The sequence below is a fragment of the Coturnix japonica genome, unplaced genomic scaffold (genome assembly GCF_054131305.1).
Source record: "Coturnix japonica strain WE unplaced genomic scaffold, WE-NBRP24 Scf080, whole genome shotgun sequence".
Taxonomy (NCBI): Eukaryota; Metazoa; Chordata; class Aves; order Galliformes; family Phasianidae; genus Coturnix; species Coturnix japonica.
Window position 1 is genome coordinate 387,107 of NW_028188983.1, and position 27,902 is coordinate 415,008.

The following is a 27,902-nucleotide window of genomic DNA, read 5'->3' on the forward strand; positions in this document are numbered from 1 at the left end:
AAAGGCATTAATCCTCAGAATGGAGGAACAGGCACCAATGTGGGGTGAGAGCAGACTGTGCCCATCCTGAAGCCCATCTGGAGGAGGGTGCAGCTGGGAGGAGCCCCGAGCGATGCTCCTTCCCTGCTTTGACTCAGGCATGGCATTCTGCCATTCCAGTTCTCCCACACGGCACCACGGGTGCCCTCAAAAACTGACCCACACCACTCCCCAGCCCCCTCTCTGCTGCCAAACACACCCCTTCACCCTGACCTTCACCAGGGCCCTGCTCTTCCAGTTCTGCCACAACCCTCTGCCAAAGCATCTCGGCCCATCTATCCTGGGCTACAACACAGCATGCTGTGCTGGCACTGCCCGCTCCTTGCATCCACCCTGGGCAGAGCTCCACCACCGCAGCCCCTCCACGTGCTGCAGGGATGAGGATGATGATGCTTGCCTGTGTGCACCCCAATACCATCTGCAGCCTGAATGCAATCAGATAGGTTACCCCCAGCTGTATTTTAGCATGCCAAATCGCGTGCCAGCCAGGCAATGGCACTGCATGAGCCTGATGTGTGCCTTGTTTTCCTTTGCCACCTCCAAATTCTCTGCAGGAGGTGGAGATGCCGAGCAGGAGGAGAAAAGGAAGAGGAAGAGACTTCAGATCAGTGTCGAGAAGCAAAACCACAGTGACCAAGTGAAAGATGAGGCTGGGGAAGCAGCCAGTGCTCATAGAAGCAGATTGGCATCCCCAGAGCTGCAGCCTCTGGACCCTGAGGATGCGGGGATCATCCCTGTCCATCACTCCTTGCTTCACTGCTGCAGATTCCATCCACCTTTATGCTGAAAAAAAGACACAGCCTTGCTCTGGCAGACCACACACCCCTTCCCATGGTGAGGAAAGGCAGGAGGGGATTGTATCCACTAAGGAGCAGACCCCACAGCAGCACTGCCATGTGATCCCAATAGGGAGAAGAAGCCCAGCCTGGGTGTGAGCCCTCCATGGGATGAATCAGAGGATTCTGAAGCAGCTGCTCTGTGTCAGCACTAAAATCACCCAGAGCACAACTGAGAAACACGAGTGGGTCGGCCCCGTGCAGGGCTGGGAGCAGGAGGGAGGTGGGCACTGGGGGTGAAGACCCTTCCCCAGTTCATAGGAGGGAATAGGCTCTGTTAAGGCAGAGGGAATACAGGACATGGGTGATGCCAGCAGCATCCCCTCGCAGGGGAACACCTCACTTGCTTCCCAATGGTCTGGGCTGCATTAAATTCGGGCACAATCCCATTGAATGCATCCAGCAGACACCGGGGTGGGCAGAGGGCTCATGCCCAGTCCCATATGGGAACCCTGAGATCCCTCACACCCACCCATGGGAGGCAACAAAGCTTTAAAACGTATGAAAGATGGATTTTTGTTTGTCTTCCCTTCCCCTCCCAGCATTCACAGTTTGTCCCTGCTTTTAATGGGATTATTACAACTCAGAACCTTCCGGGGTTTCCTGAACCCCTCTGCAAAAATCACCATTTCACGGAAAACAGCGATTTCAGCAGCTGCATTGAGGGCTGGTGTAATCCCTGCACGTTTGGAACCAGATTTACCTGTCGTGCCTATTACGGGCTGCGTTACGCACACGATAACACAATCATGGCTGTGCCACACTCACTCGTTCCCCAGCTTCTGCCAGAAACAGGAATTTCAATGTCGGGAGCAATATCTCCACTCCTGCACTGGCTGTATCTCCTTACGGCCATACACAGTGCTTATCAGTCAGCTACAGTGGTGGTTTCCATTATCAGCTGCTTGGGTTTTAAGAGCACATAGATATGCAGTCAAGCAAAACACATAAATACACCCCGACACGCCGTCCTCGTCCATATGTGCCGTAATTAAAGGGTGGGAATGGATGCAGTTATTTCCTAAATGTACCTACAAGCAATTTTTTCGCACTAAGAAGATTATGCAGGTTGTTTCTCATCCTTGAGCATATCTTCCATTGGCTGGTAGTTACCGCAAAGCTTTCAGAATTTCATGTTTTTCTGGCAGGGAGGAAATACTCAGCTATTTTCACGTGTTGTGACAGCTCAAACCTTACGTGTTTATATGCACCAGCGGCCTTTAGTCTGTGCAAAGAAGGTCTGCAGTGGCTGTTTGTGAGTCTCTTTGTGCCCATCAGGGATGGACCAAGTGCTTGGGAAACACTGAGATCCAATGGGAATATCTCCAGTAACCAAAGGTTTTCAATGTGATGCATGGAGCTGAAGCATAGAGGAGGCTGCAATGGGACAGCCCCGGCTCTCTCCAGCACTAAATAGGTGAAAAGTGCTGCCATTTGGGAGTGTATCACCTCTGAGAATGAATGCTCTGCTTCAAGCCGTGGTTTCCAGCTTCATGGGGAAAGCACAAGGCTGTTTTCCAGCTGGAGAGCAAAGCAGAATGCTGGTTGCAAAGAGGATGATGGATGAAAAAAGGCAGAATGACACCAGAGATATTGCAACACCGAGTGCTGCCAGGACAGCAGAGTCCCCTCCAGGAGCAATGCCACAGCTTTGCTGCAGAGCACAAAGCACCCAGGGACCAAAGCAGGATTTCTACAGAGCACCAAAAAGCAGAGACAGCCTCCCTCTGCACTGGGAGATGCCCAAGGTTTGCAAATAAATAGAAAACTTCCAGTGCATCCTGCAAGAAACCCTGCACGGAGGCATGGCACAGGCTGGCATGGGTGTTGGCGTGAGTCATGGCACAACCCATGCCAGCACCCATCTCCTGCTGGGCACAGAATCCAACCTCCCCTCCTACTCAACCCCTGCCCAGCCCATGGATGCTGCGGTTCCTTTTCATTCTGAGACAGCTCACAGCCACCCTTCCTGTTGTCAACAAGCAGCACCCTGGCTCCACAGCCTCCACCTGAATATCAAGTGCTGCCATTTGTGTTTGGATTACTGGGCATGTACCAGGGTTTGTTTGGGGTTGGAGAGAGCTGAGTGAGCACCTTGAGTCAGGTTGTGGTGGATGGGGGGCACTGGGGCCCTGCTTGGACCTTGCTGCTTCCAGCAGTGAACTGAGTCCCTGTGATTGAATGAGGAGGTGCAGCACTAGCACTGGAAATAAAGGTAGATATGGGTGCTGCACCCAGAAACACATACAATTATGGAAAAGTTTGGAAGGAGGATTGAAATAGATCTTCTTGGAGTCTCAGTTCCCACCTCAACACCTTCCTACAGTCCCAAAGTGCCTCTTCTTGGCAGAGCTCAAAGTTATCATTGCCCCAGAGTGTGGGTCTGGAGGATGAGCTCAGCACATCCCGACACCCAGAGCAGCACCCATGGGTGCCCAAGGCACCTCCTGCTGCCCTCTGCTGGGACGCACCATGGAAATGGGAAGCAGCACCTGGAAACCCTCAGCTGAGCCCATGTAAAATCCCACTGCTCCCATCACAAAACTCAGGCAGAGACCTTGTGTGAGAGCAAGGCTTCCTTTGCCTGGCATATGGGAGCACTGCTTGGATCATGGCTGCTTTACTCCTGCCAGCATTCCTATTACTCACACCTTTGGCCTCAGCTCCCCAGGTATCGCCCACTGCTGCTCCTAATCTCCTTTTTGCCACCAAGCAAAGTCCTGCCACGGTTGGTATAATGGGTCCTTGTGTCGCTGGGTGGTGGTGACATCAATAAAATAAAGACTGATAAAGGAAAGAAGGGAAAATAACAAAGCAAACCTCAGCCCCGAGGTCTGCCTGACAAAGGGGCTTTGTTGGTAAAGGTTAACCCAGAGCCAGGAGGGTTTCCCAGAGCAATGAGGATGCAAAGACTTTGCAAACAAGGAGAGGATTAAATGCATCTTTGTTACACCATGGACCCTGGGAGCCATCAAGCTCCCATCCAAAGGGCAATGCATGCTCAGCATTCGGGTTCGCAGCAAAGCAAAAGGTTCCCCAGGTCAGTGCCTGTCCTCAGCCTTTAGAAGCACAATGTTCTGGGATGGAGAAGAAACAAAGAACAAATGCAGAGCTGCACGCACTGGCTGGGAAACCAGCTCCAAACCCACCCCAAGAAGCAGCCATCAAAGCAAAGCCTCTGGCACACATCCTCCAGGATACAGCCCTCCTCTGCTGGCACAGCTCTAATCCTGCTTGGCACGCCAGCAAGAGCTCTGTGCCCGCAAGCAAGGTGCAGCTGCAGGTTTGTATAATGCCCTCTTGTGCAGCCTGGTTAGTAAAAAAAAAGAGCCTGGATGAGGACGAACTCAAAGCAATCCCGCACAATTCACCCTTTAATACGAGGCCACAAATCAATCGATTCCCCTTCCCCAGGGTTTCCTTTGGCTTTTGGCAGCTGTGATTTTCCGCCTGGCCCAGGGCGGTATTTCCTTGGTGGCAGAGCAATGTCGGCTGCAGACAGCGAGTCCTGGCTCTGCTCCTTTGGGAGTTATTACTTCTTAATCTGGTTATCAAAAAGGCCAATTGCTTTCCCACACCGAGAGTTGCCCACCCCTCCCCTCCCAACTCAGAGTTCATATGAATTATGGACTCTTTAATCAGCGCTAATTGCCATCAGAGAGGAAAAGGATATAAACGCTATCAGCTCGCTTTGTTCCAAGGGCATTAAAAAAACACATTTGTCAGGTGTTTCACAAAGAAATCCCACAAGAGCAGTTAATCAGCAGTTAAAGCCTCCCATTTAAGTGGAGTGTGTAAATATGCACCTATTACCACCGCTGACATCAGCAGGCTTGTTTTCCATACGGCTTTGTCCTTGCTGTTTGCCGCGGTGACCACCTCATGATTTCCCTTTGGATTTTGAGCAAAAAGCCACAGCTGAACGTCAGCCCCCCGCAGGCAGCATCCATGTGCTCCAGTTTACTCATCCCTCCTGTCTCATCCAGCCTCAAAATACTCTCATTTTTATCCTTTTTAACGTGGAAATAGCAATGAACCTGAAGATCTCATCTTTGCACCGGCAACAGCCGCATCTCAGCAGCACGAACTTCCCAGTGGTTCAGCAGAGCAACTCGTTCTGCGTTAATAAGGCTCTTCCTCACCGCAGAGCACAGCCACCCACATCAAAGCGTGCTGCGGGACTGTCTGTAAATGAGACTTCCTTTGGCACCAGCATCACCCAGAGCTGATGAGCTGCTGGGCTTCAGCTTGTGTCATTGCCACTGAGCACCAGCCCCAATGTCTCTAACACAGACCAAAGCAGACAAAATGGGTGTCCGTGGCCTCCAGGAGGGTATGGGATCTGCAGGTCTGGAGGTAACCATTGCCTCCTACCTCCTACCTACCTGTGTAGGTGGGGAGTCTGGCAGAAAATAACCTCCATGCATTCCTATTTGTCTTCAGAGGGCTGGGGGTGGCTGGGAGTGGATTCTGAGCCAAGCCCAATTCGGTGCATAGGGGTATCATAGGGGATGGAGGGGACCTATGGAGACTGTTGAGACCCAGACTCTCCCCTTGAAGATCCTTGGTTGCTTTGAACTGGGAAGCCCAGAACTGGACTTAATATTGCAGATGTGGCCTCCCCAGGGCAGAGCAGAGGGGGAAGATCCAATGGCTCCATTCAAACATACCTTTGTCTTTTCAAGTTTACTTGCAAACGTGTTGTTGTGGACTTGGAAAAGTGCTGGCTCAGGGCTGGCTCAGAACAGCAAGGTAGTTTATCAGTGGCAGTGGTACCATCACGTCCCCATCCCTGCAGGACCTCCACCCGCCCCACGTTTCGTGTTGGTTTTATCTTGCAGTCAGCACACCAGGCTCCCAGGTGTTTGCTAACAGCAAGGTCGCAGGTCACGTTGCTTAGGGAACTATCACAGAACGGATTATCCACTGCATTCCACCATGGAGGTTTACCTGCTGTTATAGAGGTGGATGTACATATCAGTCACCTCCAGTAAATACTCCTAGACATCACAGGAGTAACCTCATTGAATCCTTAAGGCTGGATAAGACCATTAAGATGGTCCATTCTGTGCTCATAGAGAAAGGAGAGCTCAGAAATTCTGCTTATCCGAAGCAACACTGATATTGGTGCAGGTAAACTTTGCAAGCAGACAAACCTCCAGTCTGCAGGGCAAGGAGATGGAGCTCTGAGTCCTGAGCAGGATGCGGCTCCATGAGTTTATCACTCTGCATCCCCTGGGGTGGATTGAAAGCCACAGCCAAACAGCCCTGGCTGAGCAAACACAGCTTCCCTATCTAAACAAGCAAGTGAATCTCGAGGCATAATTTGTCATCTAATTGCACCCACACACCCAGGATTAATTGTTACATTTGAATGCGAAGAAGTTTTGATTTATGGCAAGATCAGGTTTAATCAGCTGGTTAGCAGAGGAGGCTGCCAAGCTGGAAGCAAACAGCAACAGGAGGACTTCAGGAGGTGTATTTTTGCAAAGCTGAAGGGTTATTGGATCACACACAGCCCGTCAGGGGCACATAGAGACCAAAGGAGTGAAATTAAAGCCAATGGTGCATTTGTTACCGACTCCACTGTGGACTTTTTAAACTGTGCACAAAGGTAAACTCCTCTCGTTAGCTTATATAAGATTTTGATAACATTATGGACAGAAATAGCAAGCCGGTAAGAGGAGGCTGCCAAAGTTTTCCACATATCAAAGCCATTAACCACCACCTCTCTGCCTCAGATAACAAAGTGGAATTAAACAAGAACCTGCAGCCCTAAAGTGGGATTTTGGCTGCAGGCACACAGCTGACGCAATGAGCCAAACCCCATAGACTCACAGCCATGGGAGCACCCAGCCCGTGTGCTTTGCACCTCCAAATGCAACAGGGAAGCACTATAGTGCCCACTATAATGCATGGATTCACACGGTAGTGAGGACAGATTCTGGGTTCTGCCCCCAAAAACATGCACGAAGGTGAAAAAGAGGCAGCAAAATAAGCCAGGATCCACAGGGGCTGCCAACATAACTCGCTGGGAACACAGAGTATCTTTTTTAATGGCTTTCCTTTTGCTTTTAAAGAACACCTGCAAAGGAATACAGGGGGAAAAGTCCAAACCACGCTGAAACTGAAACCGTGCCCTCGGGGTCACCCTGAAGGAGATGTTTCAGGTGAAAGCACTGACCCAAGGAGGTCTTTCTGTGCTCTGTTATGCCTTGGCAGCAGCAAGCTCTGACAGATGGGTATAAAATTGCCTCTAATTGTGGCTTGGGGTGGGGGAGGCCAACAGCACCTTCAGCCACAGGGGCAGGGAGAGCACAGAAGCTGATTCATGGGGCTCTGTGCTGCGGGGTGGGGGCTGCACAGGGATGGGATTCCCATTCCCTGCTCTCTTCAGTGGGGTTGGACCCGACATGCTCCCCACGGAGCTGTGTGGAATGGCAGAGGATCCAAGAAGGTGAAGTCTCAGCCTTTATTCTTTCTTAATCAGAGTAAATCCCTCCAGAACTAAACCACCACTCAGTTTGTGCCCGCAGCTGCAGGATGGGATGGTTTGTTATTTTTCAGGTGCCTTCGTGGTTGCCTTCAAGCTTTTGCAAGGGATGCCATCCTCATCACATAACTCCAGGCAGGGAATCCAAGCCCCAGTGTGATGTTCAGAAGGTCTTTGCTGCACTTTAAGCCTAAACTCATTTTGTTTCTGCCCTTATTTTGGACAACCCTACATGACCATGTCCTACTGTTCCCATTGGGTCCTCAGGGCTGATCCTGCTTCTCCCATAGATGCAGATAGCAAAGCTGGTAGATCAATCATATGCTCAGTCCTGGGGGATCTTAATGGGAAAATGCCCTTCTTCAGAGGATGGATGAGTTGATCCAAGCACTGATGAAGCTGAGGTGTGACCCAGGAGTTTCCCCAACCCTATTTCCTTGCAGGGAGGGTGCAGCAAACAGGGTAAGAGTGTTCTTTGGGGCTCAGGGAGGCAGAGGAAGGGCAGGTACACAAAGGGCAGGCAGACAGAGGCTGCCACCTGCTGCCCATAAGAACCTCTTCAAGTCCCAAAAAGGTGCAAAATCCAGATCTGGGTGTGTAAGTTAACACACAGGTCCGTGCCCCAGCAGTGCCATCATCCAGAATGGGAGAGACACTAATTGATGGGGTGAGGATGCTTGGAAAGGGAAGACTCTCATAGGAGCTGGGCTCAGTGATCCTTATACATCCCTTCCAAGTTGAGACTTCCCATTAACGCATCCCAAAGGGCCAAAGAAAATCACCTGGGGAAAGGAGAGAAAGAGTCCCATGGGACACATCACTCTGACGCCTGGAATCCCTATAGAGAAAACCAAGGAACACCATGGAAGCGTTGCATGGACTGAGCTGGATTTCTCTGCACTGCTTCAGAGGGGCACCACAAACAGTGGCACTGAGAGCTAATTTGGTGGCATTAATAAATATTCCATCCGAGTGATGGGTGGGGACATCTGGACCTCTCCTCTGAAGGCTGAGCTAATTAATCTCCTACCTTTCTCCTCTGATGTCAGGCTTCCTCGTAAGGCCATCGTTGGCCCTAATTAAAAGGCTCTTCAAGCTGAGTGTCCCCTGAACACCAGCCGTAGTTTGACAGTGACAATAATTACAGAAATCTCTTTGGTGGAATAATAATAACTACCCAACAGTGAGAAGAAAGGTCCCAGGGGAGAGACAGTGGGGATTAGAGCCTTCATCCCCTGGTGGTGCTGGGTGAGGGAGAAGTATGGCCCATCTCCCTCAGGCTTGCTGTACTCTGTGAAATGGGCATTTGGGCTGAAATGGGCACATTCATTTTTTACTTTTCCATTCTCCTTTTTGCTTTTTCTCCTTTCATTTTTAATGTTTCCAACTCACACCAAAGGTGTTTGGAAGGGCAGCCCTGAGGGCACAGGAATCACCTCCCTGTGCATGATGCGCTGTGGCAATGGGGACTGTCTCACCTGGAAACCCATTGGTCACTCCTTTGGTCCATGCTATATAAGGAAATAAATAAGAAGAAAAAAAATAAGAAAGAAATTCAAAGAGAAGAGAAAAAGAAATGACCAAAAAAAAAAAAAAGAGAGAAGAATAGGGGGAAAAAAAAAACCCAAACCAACTCATTGCTGAAGGCGTAAGCTGAAAAATATGGCAACAACTATATTTTTGCAATGGCCCCTCTTAAAAAAATCCTGTAATGATTCATAATGACCCATCCAACTAAAAAGAGGAGCACCGATGACCTACCTGTCAGCTTTTAGCATCCTGCTAACAAGCTTAAAAGCACCGGGAAGGAGTAGAGTTGAGCCACAACCAGCGAAGGAGGGAAATAGGATCTTGCTTTTAGGGGAGCGGTTGTCCTCGCAGGAAGGTAAGTTCCTTTGGCTCCCTTCTTCCCTACCCATCTCAGAAATTAAAGTAATGAGGCTGCCTGATGATAGACCAAATATCTAATTTTCTGCAAACGAAGGGTGGGGGGTGTTGGTGTTTTAAGCCATCTGAGCTATGCAGCCCCGTTAGGAAATATAGAACTCTAATTAACCAACTCTTTGGAACGCGGCTTCTCTGAGCAGCTAATGGTGAGGAAAGTCCCACAGTGATGAGTGTGAGGCAGGAATGTTGCTCCTGGACAGAAAGGGGGGGGCTGGCAATAAAGTTTATAGGCATGAATTATGTCTTTGGATTGTACAGACCCCGTGTGCTGATGGATAGCAGTGGGAATGGGTTTTCAGTTGTGCACCCACCGTAATGCTGATGGTGCTGCTGGAAGGGATCTCTCTCTTTGCACATCCATGCTGGGAGGGTTGGAGGGGGGTCCATGGCAATGGCAAGCTGTACTTTTCTATCTGAATTCCAGGAGGACAAATGAAGCTCATCCGCTGGCTGTACCTCTCCGGGCTGGTGTTGGCTGTGCTGATCCCTGCGGCATGGCAGGTGGCTCCCAGGGACACGGGGGATGCTCTCAGGTATGGCACTGGGTGGTTGGCTGTGTGCGGTGGCTGCAGGCTGAGAGCTGAGCCCCTGGCTGTTGAGATGTGTCTGATTCCTTTGGATTCATCCATTCTGCCAGCCCACACTGCCACGTCCCACAGGGGTTTCATGGTGCCCAGACCCAATGGTTCTGTTGGGTGCCTCTCTGCTGAGTGCCTCTCTCTGTTCCATCCCTATGGGGACAAAGGGAACTGCCCCCCCTGAGGCTGAAGGCAGCATGTGTCAGGAGCTGTTAGATATGGCAGGACACTGCAAAGAGCAGAGATCCCTGCTGCATGGGGAGATGCAGACACTGAGAGCAGTGCTGAGTCCATCTCCACACTGTGCAGGTGGGAAACCTGTGGTCTCTGTGCCTGGAACTGGGGGCCCTTCTGCTCCCCGTCTGAGAGCAGCAGTGATGAGATCCCTGGGGCTGAAGGTGTCTGTAAACCTGAAGCCAAGTGAGGTCCAGGGCACAGAACAGGACTTCACACGCATTTAAAGGGACAGTGCTGGCGAGGCTTGTCAGATCCCCATCGTTATTTTTATGTGTTCTTACAGATTTTCTGGACACTGTTCCATGTATTGCATCATTTTGCAGCCTCCTGCAGTGTGGGCACAGGAACCCTTCTGTTTCATGTGCATTAATCCCTGCATTTTGCCCCATTTTTGCCATCAGATGGCCCTCGTACGAAGCCCCATCCAACACAAAGAGGCACTCGGAGGGCACCTTCACCAGCGACTTCACTCGTTACCTGGACAAGATGAAGGCCAAGGACTTTGTGCACTGGCTCATCAACACCAAGCGTTACAGGTAGGGGGGACAGGGGAGCAGGATGATGCTATCAGCCACATATCTGTGGGTACAGTTGGGTTTCTGGCTACACACCCTCCTTCATCCCATTTCCAGGGGCAATGTAAAGCATTTTATGAAGTCCCCAACACATCCCCATTGGAGCATCCTCATACTGTGGCCTCTATGGCCATTGTTTTATTTCCACAGCTCCACCAAGAGGTACATGAGGGAGGAGCCCCACAGTGTCCCCTTCCTGGCCGTGCTGCCAGCAGTGTAAGTCCCAAAAAAGCCCAAAAAAGGGTCATTTCAAAGTGCATCCACATATTGGGTGCGTTGGGTGCAATCAGCACATCCTTGCACCACCTTTTTGCTCTCATGTGGGTTTTATCCTGTCCTCATTTGCAATAGAGGACAATGAGGAAAGCGAAGCAGCTTCAGGGTGGGGGGTTAAATAGTTTATAAAATCAAAGAATGATGGAATTATTAAGGTCAGAAAAGACCACTGAGGGCCATCATTTCAGTCCAACCATCATCAATGGGTAGATTTTCACTCTGTGTTTGGGTGAGTTTCTGTTCTGTTAAACTGGTGCTCAGCTGCCATATTTATTTATTATTATTGTTATTATTATTTCCTTTTTTAAAGGTACAATTAAACAGCAATCCCAGGCTTTCCAGCACCCACACATGGCTGTTGGACCCCTGCATCACCAGCAGCAATCAGACCCTCTGCAGAAGGATTGATCCATGAAACAACTGCACGAACCTGCACGGTGTTTCCCATCCCCCTGCTGAAATCAGCGCTGCAGCTCAGCATCCCTGCCCAATTTAATTCCTCTGTACCCTTTCCTGCAGTGCTGCCCTCCCTAAATGTGGTTCTGGGGGCTCCGACCCACCCACCCCAGCACCCCATGGGGATCCTGCATGCTGCTGCCTGAGGGCTTTGGGAGAACCAAGCTCTGACCAGGGGTTGGTTCAGGTGCCCCTTTTCTCTCCAAATTCCTCCAGTTTTAGGTAGATGGTAACCAGGATGCGCCCGCCTGACCCCCCTGAGTATCCCATCTGCTCAGACCTATGGCTCTACGATTAAATAAAGGAGTCTATGAACATATTTGGTTTAATTCTGCCCTGTTTGTGTTGAAAATGGTACCAAAAGAAAACTTCACACGACGGAGGGACTGCTCTCCCAGCGCTCAAAAAGGAACACCCCAATGATATCACACCTTTCCCACCAGCACACAGAGCCCAAGGGGGATGAATTGTCCCCATATCAGTGCTGCTCACTCCCCCACATGTCTATAACACCCATAAACAGGAACACCTCCAGTCCTCTCCACCAGCATCACGGCCCTTCGAAAGACACCAGAGCAGCACTGAGACACAAACAGATTTTATTGGGTTATTTTCCCATCGTGGTCAATGAACGACAGAGAAAACCCACAGCAGATGGTGGAATACACCAACAGCAGCAACAATTCAAGACAGGAACCACAAGACAGCAGCATGGAGTCGTATTTGGGTATTTGGGTTCCACAGAACGAGCCCTAAAATTAACCAAATTCTTTAAAAAATATATAAATCAAAATTTAGAACTGGGAGACCACACAGCTTTGGTCGGATGTTTTCTTTCCCTCCCCATTTTATTTACAACACTGAGAGTTTCCAAACTAGATCATCTCTTGCAACAAAAATAAATTCATTTCGGTATCGCAGGAGCAAAAATAATTCAGTCTCTATTTCTACATGTAGAATGGCAAGAAGGGAGAACACAGTGGGAGAAAACAGAAGTGCCAGCACCAAACTTATTACCCTCTTACTTTCCTCCCACCCTTCTTCACTTAGGGCTCTCCACAGGATTCATTTGGGATCCTGTTATTATCCTATGGGAGAGGGGATCTTTGCTTTGTGCATTGCTGGCAGTGAGCCTTCCTCTTCCTACTCCTCCTCCTCCTCCTCCTCCTTGCACCCCCAGTGCTTCCAAAGCCCTCTAATATAACAGAGCTGCCTTTGTGCTTGGCCCCAGGAGCTGTTTTAAGGCATCAGAGATGAGGGTGACCCTCAGCACCCATCCTGCACTGGGGGAATGAAGTTTGCTGCCAACTGAACCAATGTGGCACGATGCAAGGAAGTGATTTTAATCCCATGCTGATTCCTTTGGATGCTTTTGGGATGCTCCCTACCCCCTACATGGAAATATCAAATCGTCCCCAAATCATAATGGTTGGAAAAGGCTTTTTGTTTGGGAGGGGAGGGGCAGGAAAATTAAAATGAGCAGAGTATCCTGGGGATATAAAAGCAAGGAAAGCAATGGATGTGGCTGGCTGCTCCTGTGACCATATGGTTCATTCAAAGCAGTGGGTTTTAAGAGTTTCCTTCTATCAACCTACAGCCAGGGACAAGGAGGTGGCATTTCTGCCCCTTAGAATCAAAGCACCATAATTTAGGTTGGATGAGTCCTGAAAAACCATAGATCCTCAGAATGGTTGGGTTGGAAGGGACCTCAGAGGTCACGGAACCATAAGATGGTTGGGTTGGAAAGGATCTTAAAGGATATGGAATCAAAGGAATACTGGGTTGGAAGGGACCTCAAAGATGACAGAACCATGGGACTGTTTAGTTGGAAGGGTATTTAAAGATCACTCATTTCCAATCCCTTCTGTGGACACAAAGCAAAGAAAATGATGGCAAAACTGGAACAAACACTTCTCCTTTCTCTCTGCACCCCTCCCACACCAGTAGAGATATAGAAGGGAAGAGCAAATCCAAGCAAGGACCCCAAACCAAACCAGAACTCTGGCAGTGACAAAGAAGAAAGTGGAGAATGCATCAAATATAACAGAAAATTATTGTGTACATTCAGAGTTTATATTTGGACAGAAAAGGGGAAATTGGGGGGGGGGAGATTAGATATAAAAAACAAAACTAGATAGCACTGAATGACCAAGCGGTAGCTGCCCCTCTACCACCACAGACCGCGACGACACACGCACACACACACGTACACACGGAGGCTGAGCAACACCGAGCTCCCACTGACAGCGAGGTGCACCTCAGATTGCTGGTCTAGAGATACTGAATGCCTGAAGCACACCGAGGATAACTTGAATGGCTTTAATGGGAATCCTGCTACTTGGAGGAGAGAACCAGGGAGGGTGCGTGTTTGCTTCCTCCACCCAACACAGCTGCTCTGGCTCATCCCTGAGTCACGTTCTTGCTCCTCTCCTTCAAAGCCAAGATCCCTAAAGAGGACGACTGAGGGGAAAATAAGGAAAAAGAGAGAAATACAGAATCATTGCAGTTGGAGAAAACCTCTAAAATCTCCCACCCTCGTATCTAAATCTCCCCTGGTGCTTGGGGAGGATGAGCTCTTTGGCACTGTGGTTTGCAGAGCAGCATGGTCACATTCACCATTACCTTTTACCTTTTTCCTCCTCAGATTCAGAGTTTTTCTGCATTCATGGTGAGAGACTTCCAAACAGTTGTCTTTGACATTTCATCTGAGATGTTGATCTCAGAAGGGTCAGCTCTGCAATCATAGAATCAATTAATACAGTTTGGAAAGACCTCATGAATCGTCAAGTCCAACCATCGACCCACCCTCACCCAGCCCACTCACCATGTCCCTTAATAGAATCATAGAGATTAAGGTCACAAATGGCCTATAGGATCATCCAGTCCAACCCCAACACATCCCACCATGCATGGTAGGGCTTTACCTGTCCTTGCTGTTCTGCTTGGGGACACCCATGTAGCTCGTCTTCCCTAGGTTCAGCTGGACTGAGTTTGCAGCAGCAGCTTCCATCATCTGCTGAGACTCCTGTAGCAGAGGGGCAGATCAACCTCCCGTCTTTGAGCAAAAAACCCCACACAGCCATTGCATGCTGCCCCTCCTGGTCCTCAGCAGCTTTAGCACTGATGGAGCAGGAAGAAAACCTTTCACTCCAGATGTTTCAGGGGTTAAAAGACCCATTATGAGCAAATCTTTCCAATAATAATGATAAAAATGACAACAACAGTAAAACAACTTTCTTTTAGAAGGCATTTTGATATTGTATGATTGCTCAACAGCTAAGCTTACTGGATGTCTGTTTGAGTGATAATTTAGGGTAAAAAAAAATGGTTATGAAGTGGGATCTGGGCCATTGGGATCTCCTTCTGTCTAGTTCCAGTCTCCCCACACCATTTAATGATAGAAATCCCACAGCCCCCAGGCAACCAGCAGCATTACCTCATGTTCTTTGGCTTCATTTTTGGCATCGTCCAACTTCTTCTTCCTGCTTTCTGGCATGAGGTCATCCAGCCAGCTGAGCTCTCGCTTTGAGAAGCAGAAATCCAGGACTTTCCGGACAAAAACAAGAGCCAAGACCTTCAGAAACAGAAACATGGGATGGTTGGGCTGGAAAGGGCCCTTCAAGGTCATAGAAAAATAAGATGGTTGGACTGGAAAGGCCCTTAGAGGTCACAGAACCATGGAATGGTTGAGTTGGAAGGGACCTTAAAGGGAAGCTATGTTGAGAACAGAGGCATGACTACACCCAGAGCTGCAAGCATCTTGTTAAGAGCCACCAACCATCATAGGGAAGACGATGGCCGCAGGGGACGCCTTGATGATCCAGAGCAGCACGAGGCAGGAGAGCTGAATCGCAGTGAAGAGGTGCACTTTGCGCAGAGGCACGTGCCGCAGGTAGATGAAGTCAGGCTGGTGCTTGGCCGGCATCCCAAACAGCTTCAGGCGGTCAAAGAACTGCAAAACAATGAGGAGATGCCACTGTGGGGCTGCAGGGAATTAATTGGTGGCCTTACTGAGACCTGTAGGAGTTTATTGGAGTTTAAGAACCAAGAAGCTGGGCCTCATGACGCCTATGGGTTCATTCTATGATCCTGCATTTCCATCACTTGCATTTGCAGAGGTTTTTCCCTTTCCCCTGCTACTCTCTACAAGAGCTTTTTTCCCCCTTTTCCCAATAAGATGAAATATCAGGGAGCAAACACCTGCATGGCATAACAGCCCATACCTGGATTCCTTTGAGTGACGATACACCCATGTAGAGAAAGACTCCGTACAGCACAGGCATTGGTATGAACTGCAAAGGGAACGCTATCACTGTAAGTAAAGCCACTGTATTTTCAACTTTATCCTTTCATTCTGCATAAAGTTGCCCAAAGCCTTCCAGTTTCCACAGGGAATTTTATCCATGAGACATTTTGTGCATACAAAATGCAGAACATTTGAGCCCCTAAACACCGATGGGTCCAAAAGACACCCAAAGAAATGACGTGGCTTGCTGCCCTCATGTATGCCTAACTGGGGTCTGAAGGGTTGGGAAATGTAAGTGATGCCAGTTGCTATTATGGGTTGCACCTCAGTGTTTGGGATCACCTCCTGTTGCCCCTCAGACTTGGAGAAAGGGAACTAGGGACTATTTTTGTGCAATCCCCCCAAATCTTTGAGGCTGTTGGTTGCTTTGTGTTTTCCTCCTACCTTTAACACAGCGGTCAAGAAGACGGAGCAGCCCATGAGCACAAAGATCATGAGTCCCGTGACCCTCTGCTCTCGTATCCCCAAAAATCTGGGTTGTTCCCCTGGAGCTGAGGAGCCCGACTCCAGTTTGAGGCTGTTCACGTGGGTGATGGAAAGGACGGTCGCGGCCACAAACCAGGGCAGCCCCATCACCGAGCACACCCCGAGCATCACAGACACTATGAAGAGGTCCAGGTGGTACCCACAACCCTTCTGCAGAACAAGAAACAGAGCATCCCACAGCACAGGGGTAATGAGGCAAACTCACATCTTGCTCCAGCTCAAGTCAACTCTTAGAAAATTTAAAGTAATTGGAAACAATTCTGGGTATGCTCAGGTTTGCACAAATTCTCCCATTAATGCAGAAGAGCATCCTGCCAAGCAGAGCTGAGTTGTCCCAAAATAACGTTTGCATTTTTTTGGGGGGGGGTTGGGGATGGATTCTCCTCTCACAACCCCTTACCTTCAGCCTGTGCTCCTTCCTGTTCACAATGACAGCAGTGATCTGCTGGTCCATGAATATCAGGATGGTGCAGAGCAGAGCTGGGATGAATGCAGCCAACACCGTCCACCATGGGTTGGGTCCTATGGGGTTCATGAGCCACCCACGGTCATCCCTGGTGGGCTGGGACAAAGCATCGGCATCAGCATCACCTGCCAGCTTGGATTTTCCCTTCTATCTCCACTTTGGAGCATTCCCAACACTCTGCATCACCCTCTGCCAGGGTGATGATCCCAGAAGCACAGGCATGGGGTGAAGCTCCCCATTACCTTGAACATATTGGGGACTTGGAGCTTTGGTGATGGTATCCCAATGAGGAAGTCAACGATCACCATGGTGACGATGGTGAGAAAAACAGCAAAGTCACTTATTGTAGAGCGGACCTGAGTGGGGGGGGCAAGAAATCAGTGCTGAAAGAAAGAGTCGTGGCAAACACAGGAACAGCATGAGATGAAAAAGCTTAGGGATAGGAACAACATGAAGGCTGGTCAACAAAACCCCACCACTCTGAGGACATGAGCTGAATCCCTTGGTTAGAAACTGCTGCTGAGTTTGTCCCTGTGAGATCTGGCATCACATAGGAGAGCAAACAGCTTAATTAAGGGGAAAGGGATGTTTTGATTCTTTTTGGTTTAATTATTATTAAATATTTGGAAATAAACATCTGCCACTGCAGCCACTCTCACTGCTGAAATAGGCACTTTGTTTGTTCCCTATTGGTTCCCATCCAAACCAATGGAGATCCCATCCAAACCAATGGAGTTCCTATCCAAGCCAATTGAGATACCATCCAAGTCAATGGAAATCATGGCCTTCAAGGCTCTTCTATCAGCAGTTCTTGGCCCAGAGGTGGCAAATGATCCAGTATTTGGGGCAATGAATGTGGGGCCTGCTGCTGGCCCCCACCTTCTACCTACTCTGGTTGGGAAGTAGCGGCTGGTTTTAAACATCTTCAATGAGCTTGAGAGGACAAAGGTGGAGAAGAAGAGGATGCAGGACCAGAAGAGGACATTGGGTGTGTAGGGGCCATCGTGTCCGCAGGCGGGTCCATGAAATTCTCCATGCAAATGTCGACACTCCTGGAGAAACAGCATGAGGACACAAGAGGTGCATGTGCTCAAAGGAAACATTGGGTGACTGGGGCAGGGTTGGGGGCTTTGTCCAAGAGCCATGACCTTGTGCCTGCTGCTGGCGGGGGATATTTATATCCAAGGAGCAGCGGGACCTTAATGAGTGACACATCAACAAAGGGGAGAGGTAAAAATGGGCTGTGATGGGGCACAGAGCCATGGCATGATCTCTGCTTGGACTGCATGCAGCCATGGCTGAAGGTATAGCAGGGGAATGAGACACCCAAAGGAGGTTCTGGAACCTCTTGGGGGCAGAGTAAAGGGAGAACGGGGAAGTAGGGCAGTGACCACCATGGCAGGAAAGGAGAGACAGAACATCAATCCCTGGGACACATCAGACACGCAGATGTGTGCACACTCAGACACTAAGACTTATGCATGTAGGTGCAGACAGCACTGACTAAGAACTAGCCCTGGAGTTACTGAGGACCAATTAAAGAACCAATTACCACCTTCAGGAATGAACTTAAGACCTCCAACTCCTCCAGTGCTCACTGACCTCACTCCCAGCCAGAAATATCATCCTGCAGCACAGCCTTGGGTGACAGCCATCACCACAGGGCTGAGAATGTGGTGCACTCCTTCCCAAGACCATGGGGTGGGAAGCACTGCACATCAGTTTGAAGCACAACATCACCCAAAGGGCTTTGGCACCACTTTGAAACCAATGGGCACTTACAGATACAGTGAGGTTTTCCCAGGCGATGGCTGCAGGGTTGACCTTGTTGCTCTGCCAAAAGTGCAGCGTTTCGTTGGTGGGATGAGTGGGAGCCTCACACTTACAGCTGGGAGGAGAGAACCAAGGGGAAGGGAAGGAGGAGCAATGGAGGTGCAACCCTAAGCACCCAATGGGGTGATTTAGGGGAAAAAACCCACTAGTAGAGGGTGAGGAAGTCCAGCTGGCTGTGCATGTGCACTGGGTAGGTCTCTCCCAGGTGGATGAGCTTCTCCAGAGCCTCGTAGATGAAGATGATGCAGATGAGGGCGGCGAAGGCTTCCTCGGTGAAGCGGGTGATGTAGCACACCAGGCAGCTGGCGTCCGTGGCCACCAGCACGATGCAGAGGAAGGCAGTCCACAGCCCGATGCTCGTCCTCAGGGACAGGTAGGAGAGCGCATAGTCCCTGCGATGGGAGGGAAACCCAATGGGATTTCCTTCAGGGAAAATCCAGAGAGATGTAGGAACGTGCCAAGGAATGCAGTTTGCATGTATTACAGACAGCCGCAGGGCTGCAGGGTGTGGGCACAGGGGTGGAGAGGCCAATTAGGTAATTAGCATTATTTAACGGTGATGGGGTGTTAATATCTCAGAGGCTAATTGAGGTCAGGTCTTTGAAGGGGAGCACATTGTGCTTGCCATAGAAGCCATCTCCAACCAGCTCCAATCTTACAGCTACCATAAAGAAAAATAACAGGAAAACAACAAAAAAAAAGGCCTCTTCTCAGCCTTCAGGAGGCTCCGTGCAGCCAGACTTACTTGCAGAACTTGTAGAGGATCTTCTCAAACACAAGGATGGGGCCGGTGCTGCCAAGGATGGTGAGAGGTTGGCCAGAAAAGAGGGAATACACAACGCCAGTCATGGACGCACCCAGCAGCGACTCCATGGCGCTCTGCCCAGGGAAGAGAGGAGCAATTAAATCACGTGGGTAAAGCATCCATGGATAAAAGCAAAGTGAGGAACCCTGCGAGGAAAGCATTGGTGTGAAAAACTAAAGTGAAATTTGAAATTGAGACATAGAAACAGCAGATAGAAATGTGGGGTCATCAAGCTCAACCGCCAACCCATCAACTCCCATCACCAAGCCATATCTCATTGTGCCACAGCCACACACAGCCCCCATCACCCCACACTCACTATGTGGCCATTAGTGGCCTCCCCCAGCAGCCCCCCGAAGGTGATGACAGGGGACATGCAGGCGCAGTAGAGGAAGAGGAAGGATGCCAGGCACTGCAGACTCAGCCCGTCCCGAAAGTCGCTCCAGAACCACGGCGCTTTCCGCTTCACGTCCAGGATCAAACCTCCAAAGAGCCTGGAGGAGGGACAGGAAAACAGAGAGTTATGGCAGAACAGAGAACTCTGTGCAACCATGGGCACAGAGCAGCTTTCATAGCTAAAATCAGTGTCCTTCTCCCATTTCACACACAGAAAAAGCCTCTCCAGCAATGAAAAGGAGCAAACCTGGGACCCCATCATAGAATCATGGAACCATAAAACTGCAGTATGGCTTGGTTTGGAAGGGACCTCAAAGATCATAGAACCACAGAATGGTTCTCACTGCTCTCTGGGTAAAGACTTTCCACCCCACACCTCACCCAAATCTCCTGTTTTATTCTAAATAGGAAGATTGAACCTCCCACCTTCCCGTCCGCTCCAGCTCAGGGCCGCAGTGTTTTTCAGGCTTTGTGTGAGAAGAACTGTCATCCATAGCTCCAGGCGTCTTCCTTTTTTTCTGTACAGACAGCAGTAAGACTTAGAGATGGATTTATTTGTAAGCCTCCAACCCACCCCCTCACACATCCCTGTATGCACCCACCTGCGAAGGGACGTTTTTGGGGGGCTCGATGCGGATCGATGGGTCCCACTCTCCTGGTGGCAGCACCGTGACTTGGTCCAGGAACTCATCGATACCAGCAACCAGGTCATCCCGGTCCTTGGCTTTGTAGGCAACGTCATGAAAAACCTGCAGGTATGGGGGACAACTGGTGAAGGGGGACAATGTGACATCGGTGTCCCAACTGGAGCAATAAGCTCCCAGATAAATGTGATAGGGAAAAAAATCTGTGCATTGTTTGGGATTTGGGGTGATCTCCTCCCATCCTTTGGTCAGCTTAAAGAGGTTTCGTATGTTGGGGATTCTGGGGAGCAGGATGAGGTGCAGGATTGTCACCAGGGTGGGAATGTGGGATTGAATCATAGAATAATTAAGGTTAGAAAAGACCACTAGGGTCACCCAGCCTAATTGTCAACTCATCTCCATCATGGCCACTATATGGGGCAATGAAGACCCCAAGTGTTGGCTTTAGGTGCAAAAAGAGTGTGGGTTATTTAGAGCTTCCAGCTCCCCAAATCTGCTTCCTTGCTACAGCCAAAAATGACCCCAAAATCTCTATTATCTCATCACACCTCATCCGTCATGAGCGTGGCCATGGACCTGCCGATCTCGTGGTACTGATGGGCTTTTCCTTCCGGTCCCAACAACACAAAGAGAAACCTGAGTGAGAAAGAGAGAAGAACAGGTCCTTGCTTAGGGAGTACCCAAAGAAATCCCAGCAGCACAACATGAGACCAGGGAGGTGGGTGATGGATTGGAGGTATAGGATGGGAGATGAGGGGAATGTGCTCCTGCTGGTCTCATTCCCTTGGGATGAATTGAGATGTTGGGTTTGGATGTTACTTTTAAAGGAGAACTTTGTGCTTTTTCCTTCATACCTGGTTGGGATGGGGACTTCTGTCATGCCCGAGAGGAGGACGGCCGGGGTGAGGCGGGCGAAGGCCATGATGGGCTGCTGGAGGAAATCCAGCTCTCCCACCAGCACGTTGGCTGCTTCAGCCCCAGTGGGGATTTTCTTCATGAAGTGCAGCTCTGCCTGTGCACAACAAATAAAGGGATTGCCAGGCTTTTATCCCAAAGTAAAAGACCACAGCACTCTGCTGTAGGCGCATTTGTAAGAGCAAAGCCAGCCCCAAAGCTACAGGATCTCACCTTGCTTAAATCCATGGGGCTGGTGTCTTGGCTCACCCCATTTTTAGCTTCTGTGGTGGTGGGAGAAGGATGGGGGATGAGCGTTTGGGCTGGGAGGAGAAAGACAGACTCAGAAAGACAGACAAGGAGCAACTGGGGCACATATCCTTGTGCAGGGCAAGTCCAATGGGGCCAGATCCTACAAGAACCTTCACCTGGTGTCAAACCCTACAGGAACCTTCACCCAGTGCTTGGCCCTATAGGACCCTTCACCTGGCTTGTCAGCAAAGGAGAGGACGATGGGGAGGAGGTTGTTTCTCTTCTTCTCATTCTGGTGGTGGTGCTTCTTGAGAAGAACCTCCCGGACCTTCTTCCTCGTGCTCTCATCAAACTCACTGGAGTGGCTCTGCTGGTCCAGGATCATATCTGAGGGTGGTAAAGGGACGTGAGAGGAGAACCCCTGCAGAACCCAAGAGGAATGCAGCACAGCTCAGCACGGGCCCAGCTTTGTTCCAGGAGGTATTGTAATGCAATCGAGCTTCTGCAACAAAAGCAAGGATTTTCTTTCACTAAATAAACAGCATCAAAGTGCTGATTCATGGCTCAACTACAATTATTTCTCCTTCTAAATAATGTGATTTCCTCGCCTGGTCTGGTCTTTCAGTATCACTCCGCCTTTCTAACCAAATTATAAGCAACCCACAGCACAGACCTTCCCTGAGTCCCCTCCATCAAATGACTTCAATTTGCTGAGGAATGTGCTGAGAATGGCTGTGACTCCAGCGCCTCCTGAAAGGGCTGAATGGAGACCATCAGTCAACCATCCTTTCTCCAAAGCTGCTCCAATTAACTCCTATTATCTTCCCCCTCCCCTCATCCCGAAACACATTGCCTGGTCATCTGCCAGATAGACTCTGCCTTCAAAAGTTCCCAAATCCTGAGTGTTAAGGCAAAAGGGAATAATAAAGAATGCGAGGAAATAGCTGTTAATAACCAATTTATTTAACGAGGCTCAGCCCTTATGAAGGCTATGTTCATTTCTAAGAGGTTCAGCTCCATGCAAACTCCATGTTTCCATGAGCAGACTGCTGAGCCCTGATTGCAAACACCTTTATTGGATGGGAAATAATCTCTAAGTTGTTTCTCCAGCCCCACAAATGGCTCTTAGAAGGGTCCCGTGTTGCAAGAAGACACTCAGCCTGATGCCAGGCCAAAGCAAACCCCAACAAACCTTTGTGACACAGAAGTGCAATGGGATTTCTGGCAGATAGGATGAGGTTTGCAATGCAGTCCTACCCCGACACCGAGCGGTACCTGCGATCTCCTCGGTGCTGTTGGCACACAGATCCAGCAGCACTGTGCCTTTGATGATGCAGTTCCTCAGCTCAAAGAGGCTGTGCAAGGAGAGCGTGGCCACGTAGGGTTTGCTCCAGCGCTCGCCTCCATCTTCCACGTCCTCCTCAAACTTCAGCCACCTGCAGGCACCGCTCGGGGTCAGCCCCATGGCACCGCACACAGCCCTGCTGCAGGAGGAGCTGCCATTTACCTGGCTGTCTCCTTCCACTCTGCGTCCTCGCCCTCCTTCACGCAGATCTCATCCAATTCAGTGAACAGGTCGTGAGGGACGTGCTGCTCGTCCTCCTCGGCGCTGAGGATGAACTGCACCCTCTGGGACGGCGTGTCTGTGGGAGAAGCACAGACCCAAACGTGCACCATGCTGGGACCAGGTCAGCCATAAGCACCCAGAAAAGGCAAAACTTGAGTTGGAAATGACCTCTAAGATTACTAAGTGCAACCATCAGCCCATCCCCACTATGCCTGATAACCACATCCCTAAAGTCCCACACTCCAGCTCTGCAAATAGAGACCCTTGCAATGCTTTCACCCTAAACAGCAGCTCACCCACCCCACAGACCTCACCTATTGAACCCCCCTGCTCCAAAGCTCCTCATGCCCAGGACTCACATTGGCAGCCCTGCTCTTCAGGGGCTGCCTCCTTCACCCTCTCACGTTTCCGATGCTTCTGGCTGCGGGGTCGGTGGTGCCGGTGGCTCTGCCTCACCAGGGGCATCTGCACACCCACATACAGGGTCCGGTGTCCTGTGGCAGAGCAGGAGCTTATTAGAGGCAGTTAGTGCTGATCAACATCCAAAGGGGGAACCCAGGAGGATGGGGCTGGGATCTGCTTGGTGCTGCCAGGACAAGGTGCAGCCCAGAATGTTCTGTCTGAGCAGGGGGAGCCCAAAGGTTCTTTCCAGCCCTTTGCTCTGGGATTCACCCTGCCCTCCTCCATTAAAAGCAAAATAACATGAAAGGAAGCGTATTTCTTGGTTAGCAGGTACAGCAGGTGCTGCTATAGACCAACACAATCATTAAGGTGGGAAAAGATGATCCAGCCCAACCTCTCACCTTCCAGCTCCTCCTTCTCATAGTGGATATTGACAACGTTGCTCGTTCCTCCCTGGTCAACCACCGCCTCTTCATCGGGTCCCTGTTGGGCAAGGAGCAGGGTTACATAGGGTTACATTTTTCTTGTATTCTTATAGAAATTTGAGGCTGCCAGCATTTACTGCAAGAGGAGAAGGCAGCATGTGTTGGACCCCCTCAAAGGCAAAACCCACATCCATGTCTCTGTAGCCCCTTGGTAGCTTTCTATAACAAACAGAGGCTGTGCATGCCCCATCCATCCCTGGAGGTGTTCAGAGACAGGCTGGATGGGGCCCTGGGCAGCCTGGGCTGGTATTAAATGTGGAGGTTGGAGGCCCTGCCTGTGTCACAGGTTGGGGGTATTGGAGCTTCATGATCCTTGAGGTCCCTTCCAACCCAAACCATTCCCTGATTCCATGAAGTAAATGAAGAGATTTCAAGAATAAGGGGAGAAATGCACTTTTCCGTGCCTGAAGATGCAGCACAGCTGTGTTGGATGGAGATACCTGCAGGGCTCGCTAGGTGGCACTTGGCCACAGGACATGGCCATCACCAGCTCCGAAAGCAGAGACCTACAAATAGCAGCTCCATCTCCAGCACTGAGAGGCACAGGTAGTGGGTGCCTTCCATGCAAGATGTGATTTTTCCCCTTGGAAAAGAGCTGATCCCTTCCTGGGCTGAGATACCATCGCTGCATCAGGAGATTGCCAAACTATCCCTTCACGAAGGAGGATGACAAAGGGCTGGGAGCTGTGAATTCCCATTCCCCACCCTCTGCTGACACCGCAGCCACCAGAAGGTCGTGGGCTGTTCAAACAGGTGACAATGGTGCACTTTTTGTTGGAGATTTGCACCCGAAATTGATGCAGCAGAAGTGCATCACCCCCAGGTCTGCAGTTATGTGTTGTAAGGGGGATCTCTCCACAATGCTGCTCTCTGGATTGATGCATTGGGGTTGACCTGATGCTCCCATGGCTAAAGCAACTCTCATGGCTCATGTTTTCCCACCTCTGCCCCATTTTAGCAGCAAGGAGCCCTGGCCGTGCTACCTGCAGCCTCTCCACAAGGGTTTTCTCACGGCTCCTCGACTCAGCCCCACGCTGGACATCGCGTTTGGGGGCAGATGGATCCTTTGGGTTCTGCATGGAGCCAGGATCCTCCGGGACATCTGAATAGATCCTGCAGCCCCCAGCAGAGCTGTCCCCACCAGGAGGAACCCAGTGACCCCCCCATCCCAACCGCACAAACACGGGTGGGTTCTCCGGAATCAGAATTCATGGAGCATGGACACGGAAACTGGGAGATGCCCCCCAACACCATGTCCCCACCAGTATCATGGTCCCAGCAAAACGATGCTCCCACCAACACGATCTCCCCACCACCACGATGTCCCCACCAACACCTCCACCAGCCAACGGCCTCCAGCCCCTGGGGGCATTGGGTTCTGACCCCACACCCCACCAGAACTGAAGTCACGGCCAAAATACAGCCGGAATTCCATCAGGATGATGGATTTGGCTGAGCCAAAGGCAGCCGTGCCCAAAGCATTCCTGGTTGGAGCCCATCTGTTAACGGGGCTGAATAACGGAGCGGCTGAAGGTCATTTGGGCTTCATCCACATTTGAAAAGCAAGCGGCCTATTTCCAATCAGCAGAGCTTCCTCCCAGGTGAGGATGCAGCAAAACAAAGCCCCGTGCAAAGGTTTCTCATCCCCATACCCTGCAGCTTTGTACCCTGCAGTGCTTAAACCACTGCCCAGAGCCCTCATGGAACACAGGAATGGGGCATCCCTATGGGTGAGCACCTCCTGTCATCCCACAGCCCGACCTGACATCCCAGTCTGAGCTCATCCCCATCTGAGCTCATCCCCCCCCTGCAATGAACTCAGACCGGAGGTGAATTGCCGGCCCTGAAAGGTGAGGCAGCTGTAAGACAACACGGGGATGGAAGCTGACACCGAGCTCCGCCCGGAGCAAATCCCATCGGGATCCCAGCTCCAATCCCGCTGCTTCTCTATTATTTAGTGCTCGGTGCAACGGTAGCAAATGGTCATGGGGGCACCTCCCTGTGCCAGACCCACTGTCTGACTGGGGTCTGAGCAGCCCATCCCCCTTGGAAGCCTCTTGTAATGGAGCCATCAAAGTAAATGGCCCTGAGACAACGCTCTGTCCCTGCTCCACGCTGCTGTTTGCTGAGCAAAAACTTTTATTTCCATGTTGCAATGGGGATTTGTGGGTGCCCTGCCTCAGTTTCCCTGCCTCGGTGCAGCTTCTCCAGTTAAGAAAGCACTGCATGAGTCCCATCCCCACTGTCCCATGGCTGCAGTGATGGGGTCTGTGAGGGTCCGTGAGCCAATGGGATGGGATTAATTGCACCCAAATGGAATTAATTAAGTCTGATGCCGGGGTTCTTATGGGATGAGGACAGCTACCCTCATTGGGGGTGCACGGTGTTCCATGCAGGGGGTCCCATGGGCTGCAGGGTCCCACAGAGGGTGCAGGGTCCAATGGAGGTATGCTGACCAATGGGGGGTGCAGGCTTCCCTGGAGTGCGGGGTCAAATGAATGGGGTTCTATGGTGTCAATGGGGTTTGATGAGTTGCATGGGGTCCCATGGGAGGTGCCAGGTCCCATGGGGTGCTGGGTCCCATGGATGCTCAGTAGATGGGTGCAGCAGGGCCAGATGATGCTAAAATGGGGGGGGAGCTCCCTGCTGCTCCCTGCAGCACCCGACCCCTCCTGGGACTGCATGTTGTGGGGCTTCTGTCCCCACTCTAATGGGCTACGGCCACACAAAGGGGACACGTCCAGGTGTGGAGGGGGTGGGGGGCCGGGGACACCCTCCATATGCCCTTTGTGCCCCTCCCAGGCAGGCACCTTCCACCCCTCTTTGCATCCACCTCGTGCATCCCCCCGTCCCCCCCTACCTCCACCCCTCGGCCCTACAGCTGCCTCCTTTCTGTCCCCCCATTTCAGAACCTGCCCCCCGCCCCCCCCCCACACTCATTCCTCATGCCTCATTGTACAGATGCTCTCCCCATCCCTCACAAACGCGTTGCACCCACACTGCAGACCAATCACAACCCCCTCTTTGCAGATACTTTGCCCCCAACCCAGCAGACCCCCTGCATGCCCCCCATCCTGCACCCCACGCCCCCCCCCCCTCCTGCCGCTGGAAATGCCGCAGTGAGCAGCCACGGAGCATCCTCCGGCCGCACCGGGTACCCCTCCCCGTGCACCCCCCACCTGATAGCTGAGGATGCCATCGGGCTCCGTGCTGCCCGCGGGCATGGCTGGGCTGGGGGGGGGGCCGGGCTCCCCCCGGGGCTCGGGGCCAGGGGGGGCCGCAGCCGCTCTGCACCCCGATCCGTTCACATCGGCTCCACCATCTCCAAAGCGGGGACAGACCCCGCCCAGGGCCGGGAGGGGGCGGGGGAAGGAGGCCGAGCCCGTTGGGGGGGGGGGGGCACTGGGGGGACACTGGGGGGCAACGCAGCTCTGCCCGGTCCACTGGCAGCCTCCTCTCCTTCCCCCGGGGTCCCCCCGCATAGATCCCCTTCGGCATGGCCCCGATGCTCCCCGGCATCGCCCCCCCGAGGCCCCCACCGTCATCACCCCCTCATGTTCCTGCCCCCAACAATTCCCTTCCTGCCCCCCAGCCCTTTAGCAGCCACCCCTGCTCCCTCCAGCTTCACCCCTAAAGCTTCACCTCCCCCAGCATCACCTCATCTCCAGCATCACCCCCAACTCCCCCCCAGCATCACCTGCCTACAGCACCACCTCCCCCTCCAGCATCACTAACCCCCCCCAGTAGCACCTCAATTCCACCCCAGCATCACCCCCTTTTTCAGCATCACCCCCACAGCGTCACCCTTTAATTCTCCTCCAGCATCACCAAAATTCCCCTCCAGACACTGGGCATTTGCAGAAGTGTTGGCAAACCCCTGCTGTGGGGACAGACCGTTACCCCCCTTCTGCTGCTCCCTGCTGTATTTT

At 51.3% G+C, this 27,902-nt stretch overlaps 2 protein-coding genes across 10 annotated transcripts; one reads left to right on the forward strand and one right to left on the reverse strand.

The window, feature by feature from the left end:
• Positions 1-9,178: 9,178 nt before the first annotated feature.
• LOC107325820 (pro-glucagon-like) lies at positions 9,179-11,430 on the forward strand. The gene is made up of 4 exons (XM_015887011.3): positions 9,179-9,253; positions 9,740-9,848; positions 10,532-10,666; positions 11,292-11,430. Exons 2-4 carry the CDS (start codon positions 9,748-9,750, stop codon positions 11,299-11,301), a joined length of 246 nt encoding a protein of 81 aa, XP_015742497.1. The 5' UTR covers positions 9,179-9,253; positions 9,740-9,747; the 3' UTR covers positions 11,302-11,430.
• Positions 11,431-12,019: 589 nt separating this feature from the next.
• On the reverse strand, positions 12,020-27,304 carry SLC4A8 (solute carrier family 4 member 8). Of its 9 annotated transcripts, none has more exons than XM_085534236.1 (25): positions 27,153-27,304; positions 23,890-23,971; positions 23,446-23,580; positions 23,027-23,162; positions 22,795-22,955; positions 21,754-21,906; positions 21,502-21,590; positions 21,228-21,385; positions 20,922-21,009; positions 20,332-20,478; positions 20,156-20,247; positions 19,653-19,827; positions 19,274-19,407; positions 18,675-18,920; positions 18,478-18,583; positions 17,586-17,747; positions 16,938-17,051; positions 16,630-16,791; positions 16,128-16,379; positions 15,661-15,729; positions 15,216-15,389; positions 14,874-15,011; positions 14,362-14,462; positions 14,067-14,171; positions 12,020-13,897 (listed from the first exon to the last, which is right to left on the reverse strand). In XM_085534236.1, the coding sequence occupies exons 1-24, from the start codon at positions 27,195-27,197 to the stop codon at positions 14,084-14,086; spliced, it is 3,207 nt and encodes a 1,068-aa protein (XP_085390362.1). In that variant the 5' UTR covers positions 27,198-27,304; the 3' UTR covers positions 12,020-13,897; positions 14,067-14,083. The 9 variants fall into 9 exon arrangements, with proteins under 9 accessions (XP_085390362.1, XP_015742498.2, XP_085390361.1 ...); XM_015887012.3 differs by having other exon boundaries at positions 14,060-14,171; XM_085534235.1 differs by having other exon boundaries at positions 14,060-14,171; positions 23,890-23,969; positions 27,148-27,304.
• Between the last annotated feature and the right edge of the window lie 598 nt (positions 27,305-27,902).